Genomic DNA, 16,454 nt, shown 5'->3' with positions numbered 1-16,454 from the left:
GTTCTACTTTGTCTGTGGGTGTTAAGTTCTAGCCAAGAGGATCCCTTTATTTATTTTTTAAGTAGGCTTCATGCCCATCACAGAGCCCAACATGGGGCTTGAACTCATGTCCCTGAAATCATGACCTGAGCTGAGATCAAGAGTCAGACGCTTAGCCAACTGAGTCATCCAGGTGCCCTGCCAAGAGGATCCCTCTTCGTGACAGTTCTGATGTGCTGGCATTCAGAACAGCAAAGGAGCTAGAGTCATGGGCTTAGTGACATGCAGAACTACCCGAGCCCATGGCCTGGGACACAGACTTATTTGCTGTGATGATAGTATCTGAGATGTAAGAGTGTGTGCATGGGTTCCTGGGTGGCTCAGTTAGTTAAGTGTCTGACTTCAGCTCAGGTCATGATCTCACTGCTCATGAGTTTCAGCCCTGTATTGGGCTCTTTGCTGACAGCTCAGAGCCTGGAGACTGGTTCAGATTCTGTGTGTCTCCCTCTCTCTTTGCCCCTCCCTCACTTTCTCTCATTCTCTCTCTCTCTCTCAAATTTAAATAAACATTAAAAAAAAAAAGAAGAGTATGTGCAGATCACCCATGGAAACGGGATCTGGGAAACTCATATAATGACATTAGTTTAAGGGGATAAAGGGGAAAGCAAGATGCATCAGCAGCACAGCCCAGGGATGACAGGGCACAGAGGTATCCCTATTCAGGACTGAGGGGTAGGGCACACAGAAGCAGCTGTGTGGCCGTAGTGATGGCACAACAGCAGCTACACAACCCCCAACTCAGGACCAAAGGGGTGGGATACAGAGCAAAGGCAACATGACCCAGTGATAGCAGGTAAAAGCTGTCACTTAGGACCCAGGATGCAGGGCATAGAGCAGAAGCTCAGCTTTGGTAATGGTGGGCCAATGACAGGGCTTAGGACTGAGGGGGGTGGGGCACAACACAGAGGTAGCTCTGGTCCCTGTAGATGGTGAGGCCCTGTGGCATCCCAGTCCTGCAGAACTGGGCACAGCAATAACTCGGGCTCCAGTGGGCAAGTGTCACCATAGCAATGGCTCCAGCCCTGGGAAGGAGACCCTGAGACAGGATTCTGGACAGTTCCATCAGCTGGGTTCGCCATTGGTTAAGAGTTCTGGGGTCCTCAGTAGTAAAGGCTGCAGAAGTTCCTGGTGAAAACAAGGACTGCTGGAATCCTCTTGTTCTCTTTACCCTATGTGGTGAAATCCCTGAGGGGATCCTTCTTGGTGCTGAGCTGCTCTGAACTGGGGGATGTAGTGATATAAGTAAAATACTTCCTACACTTTTCTATGTGACCATCCTTAGTTTTGGAGCTCTATAGGTTTTCTGCTGCTGCTTTGCTGTAGTCCAGAGCTTTCCCACAGTTTTCATGTTTTGTAGTTGTTTATTGCTTTGGTTGTTTTCATGGGGGAGATAAGTGTTGGGACCACCTGGTCTGCCATCTTGTGATAGCCTCTACTTACATGCTGATGGACAAACATATGGGTTATATTCAGTCTTTGACTATTATGAATTAAGCTACTATGAATACTGTATTAGTATCTTTTACTTTTCTTGGGAAATATCTAAGAGTGACTGTTGGATCACATAGGAAGTGTATACTTAACTTTAAAGAAACTTCCAAACTGTCTTCTGTTGTGACTGTACCATTTTGCATTCACACACTGTGTGAGAGTTTTAGTTGCTGGACATCCTTCTCCTCACTTAGTATGGTATTTTAAATTTAAGCCATTTTAGTGAGTACTGAGTGGTATCTCCTTGAGGTTTTAATTTGTATTTCCCTAATGACTAATGATATGGAACATCTTTTCATGTGTTTACTTGATATTCCTAGGTCTTCTTTGGTGAAGTATCTGCTAAAATCCTTCCCGTTACTTAATTGAGTTATTTAAATTATTATTGAGTTGGTAAGTATTCTTTATATATGCTATATACAGATACATGCCTTGCAAATATGTTCTCCCATTCTGCCTTTTCATTTTTATAGCAGTATCTTTTGAACAGAAGTTTTCAATTTTGATGAAGACCAATTTACTAACTTTTTCTTTTACAATTTGTCTTGACTAAGAAATCTTTGCTTAACAAAAAGTGACAAAGATTTTTACATTTTGTTTCAGATACTCTATAGTTATAGCCTACATATTTAAGGCTATGCTCCATTTTGAATTAATTTTTATATATGATGTAAAGAGAGGGGTGAGGTTCATTTTTTCTTTTGCAAATAGATATGCAATTGCCCCTTACTACAAATTATGAAAAGATGATCTTTTCCCTAAATCTTTGCACTATTGTAAAAAAACTAATTCGCCATTTATGTGTAGGTCTATTTCTGGACTGCCTTCTGTTTTAGTGATCTTATGTCTATTCTTAAGCAAATATCACACAATTCTCATTACTTTAGCTTTATAGAAAGTCTTGGAATCAAGTAGTATATTTCCTGGAACTCCATTCTTATATTTTAAAATTGTTTGGCTATTCTTTCCCTTGTATTTCCATAAATACACACAGACATATACATACATACACACATACATACATATGTATATAATTTGTACTAATGAGTAATTAGATATATACATATATACATATATACATATATACATATATACATATATACATATATACATATATACATATATACATATATACATTGAGGACAAATTCCCCAAATAAAAACAACACAGTACCGATTAAAATTCTGGTAGGCTTCTTTGCAGAATTTGGCAAATTAGCTCTATTTATTTGGGGAATTTGTCATCTTACTAAAATTGAGTCTTCTGATCCATGAACCTAGTATGTATTTATACTTATTTAAGTGCTACTTAATTTCTCTCAGCAATGGTTTATAGTTTTCAGTGTATAGATCTTTTAGGGACTTCGTTAACTTTATCCCTAAACATGTCATGTTTTTTTAAGCTATTTTAACAATATTATTTTTAAAATTTCATTTTTACAATTATTTCTTGTTGGTGTGTAGAAATATGATTGGTTTCATTTTTGCATATTCAGCTTGTACACTGCAAGCTTTTTATAAATTTCTTGAGATTTCCTCACAGTTATGTCAACTGTGAATAGACAGTATTACATTTTTCTTTCCATTATGTATGCCTTTTATTTCTTCCTTTTTTTTTTTTTTTTTTTTTTTGCTTTACCTTCCTGGCTAGGAACTCAAGTACCATATTGGTAAGTGGTAAAAGCAAACATATTTATTTTTCTTGGTCTCAGTAGAAAGGCATTCCATTTCCTACCATTAAGTATGATGTTTGCTGTAAGGTTTTTCATAGATACTCGTTACCAGATTGAGGAAATCCCTTGCTCTTCCTATTTCATTCAAAGTTTTAACATGAAGGATGTTCAATTTTATCAAGTGCTTTAGCTTCATTTATTGCTTTTTTTCAGTCTGCCAATACAAATTGATTTTCAAATGAGATAATGAGAGATAGTGGTTTGAAGTTTGTTTTTTAACATTTTTGCCTGGTTTTGTTATTACAAAAATGCTGTTCTCATAAAATAAGTGTTCCCTCGTTTTCTGTTTTACAGAAGAATTTTTGAAGGGCTGGTATTATTTCTTTCTTAAATGCATGATAGAATTCAACAGTAATTCCATCTAGTCCTGATATTTGGTGTGGGGCAGGGGGAGATGATTAACTACAACTTTATTTATTTTTTTTTTCAACGTTTATTTATTTTGGGGACAGAGAGAGACAGAGCATGAACGGGGGAGGTGCAGAGAGAGAGGGAGACACAGAATCGGAAACAGGCTCCAGGCTCCGAGCCATCAGCCCAGAGCCTGATGCGGGGCTCGAACTCGTGGACCGCGAGATCGTGACCTGGCTGAAGTCGGACGTTTAACCGACTGCGCCACCCAGGCGCCCCTACAACTTTAATTTCTCTAAATAGGGATAGGGCTATTGAGGTTATCTACTTCTTCTTGAATGAATAATGGCAGTTTGTGTCTTTCAAGGAGTTTGTTAACTTCTTCTATGTTGTTGAATGTATTAATACAAAGTTGTTCATAAAACTGTTCCTTTTTTATCCTTTTAATATCTGTGGGATCTATAGTGATGTCTCCACTTTCATTCATGATATTAGTAACCTGTGCATTCTCTCTTTCTTCCTGATTAGTCTGGTGAGATATATCAATTTCATTGATCTTTTCAAAAACAACAGGTTTTTGTTTCATTGACTTTTCTTTATTGTTTTTTGTCTTCCATTTATCGACTCCAATCTCTTCTACATATTTTTTTGTTCTTTCTGCTTACCTTTAATTTGCTCTTTTCTTAGTTTTTTAAGGTGGAAATTTAGATCACTCATTTGAGAGCTTACTTCTTTAATAATTTATTCATGTTACAAATTTCCCTCAAAAAGTGGCTTTAGTTGCACATGACAAATTAGATATAATGTGCTTTTATTATCAATGATTTCAAAATATTTCCTGGTTTCCTTGTGATTTCTTCTTTGTTCTATGGATTGTTTAAAGGTGACCTAATTAAAAAATAGATATTTAAGGATTTCCTGGATATTTTACTATCATTGATTACTCTTTTCATTCTATTGTCAGTATATTCTTCAAGATTTCAATGATTTGAAATCTACTGAGACATGTTTTACCAGCATAGGATTCTATGAACATTAAAAAGCACAGGTATGCTTACCCATTTAGATAAGGTCAAACTCATCACATGCCTATTTATATTTCTGAATGTGGTCAAATATTTTGTTAGCACTAACTTACCTCCATTTGTACCAAAAGTTGTGAATCAGTATCAGCCATGGCTGGTAGCTTGAAAGAATAGTTTTGCCTGGATAAAACACATTGCTCTGGTAGCCCCCAACAGAAAACTCAGTTGATTCTACAAGTGCTTCCATCTCAGCTCAGCCATAGTTGGACAACCTCATCCTTCCCTCAGTGCTTTCAACATACTTAACAATGTTGCTTCTGCCCTAATCTTTTAGTTATGATGTTAGCCTGGAAACAAATTTCTATCCTTCACATCTTAAAGTTATTTCAGGGTACATTTCTGCTAAAGCTGTTCTTTACTAAGCATTTATCAAGAATTGAGGCCCACATATTTGCAACAAATTCTCAAGACAGGACCAAAATCCCAAAAGCTAATGATGCATTTGCTGGGTCTCTTACAGTTAAAATTATCTATGTAACTTTGTAGTAATGAAGTCTGTCTTTTGTCACAGACACACTGCCAAGTTTTTAGCTGAAAGGCCAATATTGTGGAGAAGAAACTAGCTTCACAGGTTACTACAGGTCTACTGTCAGTCAGAAATACTAAGCTTATAATTCATAACAATTAAGGCTCAGTCACTGATGATGAAATTAGCTCAGAAGATTAACAGATCAAGGGATAGAAGAAAAGTCATCAAAAAAGGAGGAGAAAATGTCTTTAGTAAAGCAAGCAAGCAACAATACAGATTTCTGGACTTGGTCCAATAAACATTTGTTTCCCATCCTAAGGCTCATCCCTAATTCCAATTTAACACTCAATCTAATCTGAAAACACTTTGTTTTAAAGAACAGAAGGCTGGATGGAAGGAAGGAAAGGGCATCTTTTCTATTAACCTGGGTTAATGCCTCTTCAATGTTTCTAAAATGAAAATGATAAAAAGTAATACAGCGGGACAAAAATATTTTTAATTACTAGCTAATAGAGTATGAAATTGGTATTAATTTCATCACAAATTCTTTAAAACTTCAAAACCCCTTTTGGGTTTAAAATTCCAGAGATTCATGAAAAAAGCTACAACTTTGATTATGTGGCTTCTTAATCTTCAAGGGCAACTTAAGCTATTGTTATTACATTAACAAAGCTTATTCTGTGTCATCACAGACATATTAGAACTTTCCAACACAGACACTAAAATTATTCCAAAATACATACAAAACATTCACCCTTTCACTAACAACATTTATATGTTCCCTGCATAGCAGGGCCTTTTATTCATGATTATTTTACAATCTTCCTATTTAAAGTATAATTTTAAACATTTCCCCTAAACTCACAAATTTATCCAATTTTATCATTGTGTTTATGTATTTATTTAGTATATAAGGTATATCATTCGGCTAAATATCTCCTAAGAATAATCTAAATTAGTGTTTCTTAATTAAATCCAGCTGGGAACATTTTGATCTTTTAAACTGAGTTGGTTTATCATGAAGTGAATTGCCACATTGCTATTATTGATAGATATATACACTGTGTGTAGGTACCTCATCACAGTCATCTTAGTTTATTCTTAAGAAAATCCCATAAACTTACATTTCTTATCTCTAAAACCAGCCAATACAAATACCTTAGTCAAGAGAGGTTCATTCTGACAAACTGCATTGGCATCCTGTAGAGCCTGCTCATAGTTCTTCATGGTTAAATACAACTCTGCTCGCAGCAGCAATAACGAATTATCTCTAGGAACTGAAAGACACAGGGAATAGAAAAAAATTAAAATGACTACAATTTAAAAACAAATCTTTAAGTCACTAAAAATAATAAACTGGAAAGTAAATATAAAGGCAAAATAAACACTTCCTCCCTCAAATTATAATGTGGTTTAGTAACTTGATAAATATATTTTACACAGCTTCTCTCAGGAAAACAGATGATTGGCAAGACTTCAAAATGCAGCCAGAGGGGCACCTGAGTGGCTCAGCCGGTCAAGCATCTGACTTTGGCTCGTGTCATGATCTCACCGTTCATGATCTTTGTGCTGACAGCTTAGAGCCTGGAGCCTGCTTCAGATTGTGTCTCCCTCTCTCTCTGTCCATCCCCAGCTTGCTGTTTCTGACTCTCAAAAATAAATAAATGTTGAAATGCACCCAGAAAAAGACACTAGGTACAAATAAGTTGCAATAATACTGAGTAAATGCTGAAGCATCCTAATGCTATAACTACATATTAAAAATGAAAAGATTGAAAATAATTTTTTGAAATTACACAAGGAAATTCACGCTCAAGAAACTAACAGGCAGCTGGGTGGCTCAGTCAGTTAAGTGTCTGACTCTTGATTTCGTCTCAGGTCATGATCTCACAGTCACGAGATCAAGCTCCATGCATTGGGATCCACTCTAACATGGAGACTGCTTGGGATTCTCTCTCTCCCTCTCAAAATAAATAAACATTTTATAAAATAGTTTAAGAAACTAAAAAAAAATAAAGCACATAATTTGCTTTCCTATACAACTGCATGGATGTGAACTTGTCATCATAATTGTACCTATAGTATGTTAAGTGGGAAAATGAGGGAAAAAATAACTGCCTTTTCCCTAGAGTCCTCAAACAGATGCAAGCTTGAGAACTGCTCATATGAGACTATGGACAGAGCCTAGCTATGCAAAGGCCAAGAGTGACTCTTATGAACTATGATATGTAGTATATGAAGTCATTGACTTGGCAAGGTACCATGGAAAAGTGACAGAGCTCATGAAAGCCATTTTTCATACTGCTGGACCTGGTTCACTCTCTATAGTCATTGCAGGATCTTTGTAATACAGCTATAGCATTTCATTTTAATTGATAAGAAATATTCTCAGTACCTAAAATATGTTCTCATCTCTCTACCTAATACCCATTTCAGTTTGCTCCAAATCCTTGAACTTGGCTCTTTCTCAAACTAGCCACTTGGAACTTTGCAAATGCCACTACATCTCCTCTTAGTTTATGTAGGTAACTGAGCAAGTGTGCATAACAAATCATACAAAAAGATATTACAGCCACTACTTGTAACTGTGTTATCGCTGCATATGTGTTTCATAGAGCAATGTATGCCAAGGAAAAGAATGGGAAAAAGAGGAAAGAAATGGCAAGAAAGGAGAATCTAACAATAAAAGTTGAATCCTTTAAAATAACATTGACTGGTGACAGTTAAGGATCGACAACTTTTTTCTGTTAAAATCAAACAGTAAATATTTTAGGTTTTGCAGGCCAGTTAGAAGCTTGAGGATATTGTACAGGAACAGAATTATTTGGGTAAGGGATAACATTTTCCTTAAAATTCAAAGTTAATGTTCCCTATCATCAAAATAAATTGAAGATGTTCATGTGTTGGTTATGATCTGTAATGAGATTTTTCATATTTCATCTTTGAAAACACACATAGGTACTATAAAATACAGATGTCCATCCACAAGCATAAAATTTTTATTGAGCATTTGATTGCTTGGGAGTTATTTGCAGAATTCTATTAGATTCTTCTTATATCTTTAGTATGTCATTATACAGTAAATGTAGTTACAGATTAATCATTTCCAACTAAAGATTAAGTGAAATCTCCTCAAACTGCACAGTTAAATACATTATCAAGTACAGAAATAATCTTTGGAGATTTTGGAAATCTCAAACAAAAAAATGCTTCTAGAACTATAGTTCAAGCTTGAGATATACACTTGCTGCAAGTGTGAGAATGAAGTTCTCCCACCTTGCTCCCACTTGAATCTTCTAAACAACCATATCATATGCTAACAATCAGCTTTGACTGTGGCATTCTAAATTTTATTTCGTGTTTCTTTTCACTCCCACGTTGCAGTAACAGGGGAGACAGCAACAGCGGACATTTTGCTCTTATTCTTGAATTTGAAAAAGGATATGTATAATGTTTTAACATGAAATATGCTTATTGTAAACTCTTGACAGAGAATATTTATCAAATTAGGTAAGTTCCTTCCTATTCCTAGTTTTCTATATAGGCATTATAACAAGTGGCTGTTGAATTTTATAGGATGCTCTTTCAACATGTGGGAGATTACATGAAATATATCTCCTTTAATCTGTCCTTATAGTGAATTACATTGAACAATTTGTCTAATACTGAAGTATCCTTATATTCTTAGAATAAGCACATCTTGACCTTAACTCTTATTATATTGCTGGATTCAAATACAAGTTTAACTAAGATTTTGGCAACCATGTATATATGTAAGACTAGTCTACAAAATTTTTCCTAGGCTTTACCTGATTATAATATCAAGATTATATAAATCTTATAAAATTAAATGTGGCGCACCTGGGTGGCTCAGTCAATTGAGTGTCTGACTCTTGATTTCAGCTCAGGTCATGAACCCAGGGTCGTGGGATTGACCCCATGTCAGCATGGGCCTGCGTAAAACTCTTCTACCCCTCTACCCCATTCATGCATTCTAAAATAAAACAATGAAAAATCTTCCATATCTCTCCATGATCTGAAATGAAAGTTTATCTTCCTTGAAAGTTTGTTAAAACTTGTTTGATCTTAGTGTTTTGTTTTGTTTGTCAAAAGAAAAGCCCCAAGTAGTACTTCTATTTCATTTATTTTTGGTCACTGTTAGGCTTTTATTTCTTCCTGGGTAAATTTTGATAATTTATAGTTTCCTTAAAACTGTCCTTTTTTTATAGGCTTTAAAATCTGTTATATTCCTTTACATCTGCAATTCTGCTACTTCTTCACTCCTGATCCTCCTGTTTGTGGTTTGCTTCTTCTTCATTACATTTGCCAAACATTTGTTTCTTTTGTTGGTCTTTGTAATGAACCAGCTTCTGACTTCTTAACCAACTCAATCTTTTTGTTTCACTAATGTTTTCTTCATTATCTCTTTGCTTACACTTGTGTTACCTTAATTGATTTTGACAAAGTTTTTGCAGTGAAAAGCACTCTTCATTTGCATTTGTTTTTAATCATTCTTTTCTAATAAATGCATTTAAGCCTCTACTCCACACATTCTAAAGGCTATTTTTAATGAAGTCCAAAAAAGTCACTTCCCATCCAGACACTGAATGAATCAAACTGTTTTCTCTGTTGACTTCTACTATTTATGAAGCCAGAGCTTCATAATTTAATCTTTTAAAATATTTCTAATAAATCTCTACACATTTCACAACCATTAAGCCTTAAGCTTAGTAAAACTGAGAAAATTTATGGAGGAATCACTAAAAAAATAAATGGAAGAGGAAAAGCAACTTAAAATCCTTCATATGAAGACAGCTTATGGAAGAAAAACGCACATGTGCACCTTCCAAGAAACTGACACAAATATCCAAAGGGTTTATCAATTAACCCCTGTATGGAGAAATGAGTCAAAAAGAGTACAATCTGAGAACCTGGCATCGTGAGGAAGAGAAGAGATAATCTACTCTCTACATTTGTGTTTAGGGTTAATCTAAGGCTGTTCTCCTCCAACTCCAACCCAGAGTTGTCGTAGTGTTGGGAGCTAGCTACCGGTGTAAAATGTGTCAAATGAGTGGACAGTGGTGAGAAGTAGAGAACTGTACAAGTGTTATTTTTTTAAGTTTGAGAGAGAGAGCATGTGCATGGAAGTGGGGGAGGGGAGGGGTGGGCAGAGGGTGGGGGGGGAGAGAGAGAGAGAGAGAGAGAGAGAATTCCAAGCAGCCTCTGCACTGTCAGCACAGACTCCTATTCAGGGCTCCATCTCACAATGAGACCATGATCTGAGTCAAAATCAAGAGTGGGATGCATAATCAACTGAGCCACCTAGGCATCCCAAGTATTATTTAGAAAGAGCTGAATGAGTGGACATAAAGCAAGGACAGCTATGTAGTGGTCCCAGTAAATAGAATAAACAGCAATTCTCCTCAGAGGTTATTTGTTCAAAGTGATGTAGGACTCAAAAGTCAAGGCCACAAATTTTAAGTGTGTATCTTGACTTTTATATACCTACACACCTGAATGGTCACCACCCAGATCAGGACCTAAGAAGGCTACTTTGTGCACTTTCTCAGGTAGTACACCTTTCCTGAGGGGAACCACCATCTGACGTCTATCGTTAGATTACTTGAGCCTGTTTATGAACTTAGCATGGGGTTATATGAATAGAATGTACTCTTTCGTATAGGTCACTCAGTATCATTCTGTGAGATTCCTCCACATTGCTGTATGTCTCAGTTTTTTTCTTTTTAATAAACTGTTGCATAATACACTGTATGACTTGACTTACATACTTATTCTACCACTGGGTTGTTATCTAAATGTTTTTTTGGCACATATATCTAGAAATGAACATTCCTGTATATTACTTTTAGTGGACATAAGCATTAATTTCTACTTGATATATACTCAAGAGTGGAAATGTGCCAGAGGTTATATCTATGTTTAAACTTACTTGGTACTCCCAAACATACTTAACTTGTACCAATTTGCACTTCCCACAGCAATCTCAAGAGTCCCGATTACTTCAAATACTTGCCAGAACTAGGTACCATGACCCTTTCATTTTCATCATTCTGAAAGACATGTAGTAATATTTTAGTTTAAATTTTCAATTGGTCAGTAATTACTTTGGGCACCCTTTCATATATTTATTGCCATTTGAGATCCAGTTTACAAAGCATCTGTTCAATCTGCCTATTATTTAGATAGACTTCCTATTTTCCTTTCGAACTGTAGGCATTCTTTCAACATTCTGGATTCGCATTTTCATTTGGATATATTGCAAATACACATCACCTTTTCACTCTTTGGGGGGTCTCTGAGGAAGAGAAGTTATTAATTTTAAATTGAATTTATCTATCTTTTCCTGTATGGATATGTTTTTTGTGTCTTAAGAAAAAAAAAGAACTGCCTAACAATCATGAAAATATTGTATGATTTTAGATATGGGATTATAATTTCCATGTATGGTGTGTAGTGGGCATCTAGGTTCATTTTTTTACCAAATGGATATGCAACAGACTTAGACTATTTAAAAGCCTTTTTCCCTCATTGAATTCTTTTGGCATCTTTGTAGCAAACCAAGTGACCATGTATGTGAGAGTCAGTTTCTATGTGTCTAAACTTGGGCCAATACAACTCTGTGCTAGTTACTGCAGCTACATTATAGTAAGTCTCCGTATCTTACAGTATCCGTTCTCCAGCTTTGTTATTTTTCTTCATTATTGCCTTGGCCATTCATCAACTTCCACCAAAACCCCTGGCTAAAATTCTGACTGAGAATGCACTCAATCTATAGTTCCATATGCACAGAACTGACATCAATACTGAGTTTTGCAATCTGTGAAAATAACATGTTTCCATCTAAGTCAATTGTAATTTCTCCCAGAAATATTTTGTATTTTCAGTGTAGAGGTCTTGAACAACTTTCAGATATTTCAACATTTACTCCAAAGAATTTTTGTTATATAAATGAGCTTTCTTTCTGTTTGTTTTTTTACTAGGTATATATATCAGTGATCTTTCTATATTAACCTTATAGTCAACAATCTTGATAATCTGCTTATAATTTCTAACAGTTCAAATATTCCTCTGGAGTTTCTACGTACTCCAGCATGTCATCTACAAATAGTAAGTTTTATTTTTCCAATCTTAATACCTTTTATTTTCTCACTGTACTAGCTAAAATCTTAATACAATGCTGAATGAATGGCAGTGATGGCAGGTGAACACCCTTGTCAACCTTTTCCTTCAGTAGTAAAACATTCAACATTTCATCATTACAATGGTTGCTACAGATTTTTGTATATACTCCTTAACATATTAAGAAATTCCCTTTTATTCCAACTTTCCTGAGAGATCCATTCTCTATTCTGTAGATGCAGTGAATTACACTGGTTGATTTATAACGATTAAACATTTGACAATGATTACATAATGACATTTTACTTGACCATGATGTGTTTTAAGTGTATCACTGGATTCAATCTGCCAATATTTTGTCCCCCCTGCCCACCCCCCCCCCAGAGGTAACCACTGCCCTTACTTCCAACATGCTATAATAGTTTTGCGTATTTGGACTTACAAAAAAATAGAATCAGATCATAAAAATGCCTTTGAGTCTTGGCTTCTTTCACCCAACATTATGTCTGTGATTTGTCCACATTGTAATGTGTGTGTCTGTAGCCAGTTTACTTTCTTTCTATACAGTATTAGAAAAGGCATTTATTCTCTTCTTAGCCATTCATTCTGTTCTTATTGGACATGTGGGTTGCTTCTACTTCAGGGCTATCTCTAAATAAGGATATACACTCTTGCACATTCTTATAATTCTCTCAGTGCACATATACATGCACCTTGTTGAAACAGCTTGGCCAAAAGTCACATTTAATATTTTCAGATACTATAAGCAATTTTCCAGGTGTACAATTCGCAGATCTGCAGTATATATGATAATCCTCATTTTATCCATCTTCTCCAACAGTTGGTATTGTGATCTTCTACATTTCCAGCAGCTGTTTTTAAAAGTTCTAGATTTCCACTAATACAGTTGCCACTAGCTACATGTGGCTACTGGGCAACTAAAATGGGACTAGAGGAACAAAGTTATTAACTTTTTAATTAACTGAAACTTAAATTTGAAACCTGATACCCTATTGACTAGTGGAAAACTTTTAATTTGGAACTTCAATGTGCCAACCTAGTTTTTCAACTCCAAATATTAAAAAAATCTAAATATAAAGCAAGTATTTCTGATGAAAAATTTGTGCCCAAATTGGGGTGGGCAGTGCATGTAAAACACGTAATGCATTTGAAAGGTTGGTTTAAAAAAAAAAAAAAGTAAAATCTCCATCATTTTTTATATTGAAGGTATGCTGAAATAGTATTTTGAATGTATAGGTTTAAAAAATAGTGTTAAGATAAATTTCATCTGCTTCTTTTTACCTTTTACATGTGACTACTAGAAATTTAAAATTGCATATATGTGGTTTACACAGTATTTCCACTGGATAGTGCTGTTCCACCTTGCACGTGCATGAACAAGATGGACAAAAGTTCAGAAACATGCAGCCATATTAAGGTATGGAATATACTGGCTGCAGAAATGGTACACAATATTTTTTTACATAAAGCAATTCAACTGTTCTACTCCAACAAAGCATCTTCCAACTTAGATATAGGTGAATTTAAAATAAAATGGATGAGTACAGCATACAAGACTCTTAGTAACAGAGATTAAACCAAGTCTTCTTGGCCAGTGATTTAAATCACATACAACCTGTAAAAAAACAGTGAAGCCAAATCACCCTCCACACACACTTCACCCCAATAACTGTCAATAGAGCATATGGCAGTGGGAATCAAATACAATGACAGGAAATTTGGTCTTTTAAATTACATATTCTTAACAGGTGGGCTGGAGTGGGGGGTGGGTAGGAAATCAGATCCTTTGTGCTGGTCACAGATTTCAGTTATTTTTTAAAACTTAAACACACACACACACTAGTTAATGTAACTAATAAGCTAATTACACGACATCTAATGCCCTTTGAGAGAGAACGTACAAGTAGCAAAAGCAGAATGGACGGCGATCCTTCCTGGATTCATTAGCCGAAACCCCCAGAGCAAATCCTTCCACATCACAAGGCAACGGTCCTAGTGCGCCTCTAGGGTGTTAGTTATTTGCACATTCCTGCTGGACAAGTAAAAACACTAGGTCATCCTCCCACTCCTAGACAGCTGAGATGGGAGTAAAAGACAGTCCTGGCCTTACGGGTTACTCAGGAAGGCTGCGGAGGTACCGGCTGCGGAGGTAAAAGACGCAACCAGCGGGGCGCACCTGCCCTCTGACACCAGCCACTCTGGGTGCAGGTTCATCTTCCCACCTTTATCAAGAGAATAACCCCTACGCCTGAACAAAGCTCTCCACGCCCACCCCTGCAGTCGACAGGTGGGCAGGCCGGCGGGCCAACTCCCAAGGCCGACTTACCTAGATCCAGAGCCTGGTCGCACCTGAGCAGCGCGGCCTCGGGCTGCTGCTGGCGCTGCAGACTCCGCGCCTGGCCCGCCAGCCTGCGCACACGGCACTCGGTCGGAAAGCACTTCTCCAGCAGGCCGCTCAGCACCACGTTGACTCGCCGCGCTTGCGGCCGGACAGGGCCGGACTCCACGCAGCGCTTGCACACCGTCAGCCCACACGGCAGGGTCACCGGCTTGTGGAGCAGCCGCTGGCAGCGCGGGCAGCCCAGCAGATCACGGGGCGCGGCGGGCGCCGAGGCCGGCTGCTCCCCACGCGGCTCCTCGGGGGCGCGGCCCGGCCCCGCAGCCGGCAGCCGCCACTCTCTCTGGCCCAGGGCGCGCGCGAGGCCGCCCGCCAACTCCCCCAGCTCCTCCGGCCGCAGCGCCCCGAGCCGCGCCGCCCCGCGGAACGCACCCAAGGCCTCGGGGAGCCGGCCGGCACGGGCCAGCGCGTCCCCCAGCCGCAGGCACAGGCCGCGGTCCGGCTGCGCCAGCCCGGCCAGCATCGAGCGGAAGAGCTCCGCGGCCATCTCATACTCGCCAGCGCGGAAGGCCTCATCGCCCTTCTCCAGGCGCTTGGCGAAAGGCTCCCCGCAGTCGCAGCCGGGGCACTGGGGCGGCGGCGGCGGCGGCGGGACCGGCTCGGGGCTCATAGCCTCGAGCCTGCGGCGCCGTAGGCCCGGACGGGATAAGTCTAGGCAAGCGGATGCTCTGCTGCCTGGGGCGCGGCGGCCGCCGCCTTCTCCGAGAGCCACGCGCGTCTGGAGGCGGCCGCTACGGGCCACCGCGACCACTGGCACGGGCAGGAGCAAGGCTGCGGCGGTGTCCCCCACGCGGCGTGGGCGGCTGGTCCCGCAGGACCACAACCGGGCCCGGGCGGGGGCGAGGCAGGCACTGCCCGAGCCCCCGCGCACGCGAAGCGCCTTCCTTGCCCCACTCGCTTATGTAACCCAGGCCGCCTGTGAGAACGCGGCGACCCCCTCCCCACGTCCGCGTCTCGGGGCGGCTGGGCGCGTGTGTGCGTGCGCGTTCACCTACACGTGCCCTTCGCCGCGCGCTCTCTTCCCGCAGCCGCGGCCGTGCCTGGAACAGGTGTCCGCGGCCGGCAGGGCGCCCAGCTCTCTCCCGCTTTCCCCAGAGGCCTGGCCGCCGAGACAACCTGTGGCCGCGGTTCAAAAGAGAACCGAGGCAGTTACCGAGCACATCACGAATTTGATTTAGGAAATTGTCTTAAGTGACAGGGAAGCCTGAAGTGGGTACTGAACAGATCTCCAGCAAGCTTCCTAACGGAACTCTGAATTTTAGACTGAAACATTTTAGAACTCTAATTTAGAACAATAGTTTTAAAAGAGAACGTAAAGGAATACCGTGCTAGGTGTTGGGAGAGGAGGGATTTTCCAAGTCGACGTTGTACTGTGCCCTTGATTTAGGAAGCAGAAATATAATTTTTTTAAATGTCTCCTAACGCAGAGTATCACAGACAGAAGTTGCTGGAAGGAGGGAGTTAAAAGCTATATTGGTATATAAGCAAGGACTAAATGTTCCTTCTGTGATCATTAGCCAGTTTTTAGAGTACTCACTGCACATAGCCTATTGTCTCCTTATTGTTCCATCATTTATTTTATGCTCTGTATTTGAATGCAATAAAATGCAACATTCCAGAATCCATATGTTCATTATGTCAAGTCTAAATTTAAGTTTGTGAGGTTTAACATTAAAACGGATGGCTAAAGAAAATATAAAATACCTTAATCAAATCTGGCTTTGGAGA

General features: G+C 39.0%; 1 protein-coding gene across 2 annotated transcripts in view; it reads right to left on the bottom strand.

Annotated features, from left to right (window-relative positions):
* The window catches only part of LONRF2 (LON peptidase N-terminal domain and ring finger 2), a 45,252-nt gene extending 29,387 nt beyond the window's left edge, over positions 1–15,865 (bottom strand). The window contains exons 1-2 of one of the 2 annotated variants that reach the window (XM_045445720.1): positions 15,722–15,865; positions 6,326–6,444 (exon numbers count right to left, since the gene is read on the bottom strand). In XM_045445720.1, the coding sequence (XP_045301676.1) occupies positions 6,326–6,394 (69 nt within the window). In that variant the 5' untranslated portion in view covers positions 6,395–6,444; positions 15,722–15,865. Of the gene's footprint in view, positions 1–6,325; positions 6,445–14,654; positions 15,500–15,721 lie in introns of those variants that run through there. The other variant, XM_045445719.1, reaches the window with a different exon arrangement.
* Between the last annotated feature and the right edge of the window lie 589 nt (positions 15,866–16,454).

Source organism: Leopardus geoffroyi, chromosome A3 (genome assembly GCF_018350155.1).
Source record: "Leopardus geoffroyi isolate Oge1 chromosome A3, O.geoffroyi_Oge1_pat1.0, whole genome shotgun sequence".
Classification (NCBI taxonomy): Eukaryota; Metazoa; Chordata; class Mammalia; order Carnivora; family Felidae; genus Leopardus; species Leopardus geoffroyi.
The sequence above is the reverse complement of the archived record's forward strand: the minus strand, read 5'-3'. Positions and strand labels throughout refer to the sequence as shown.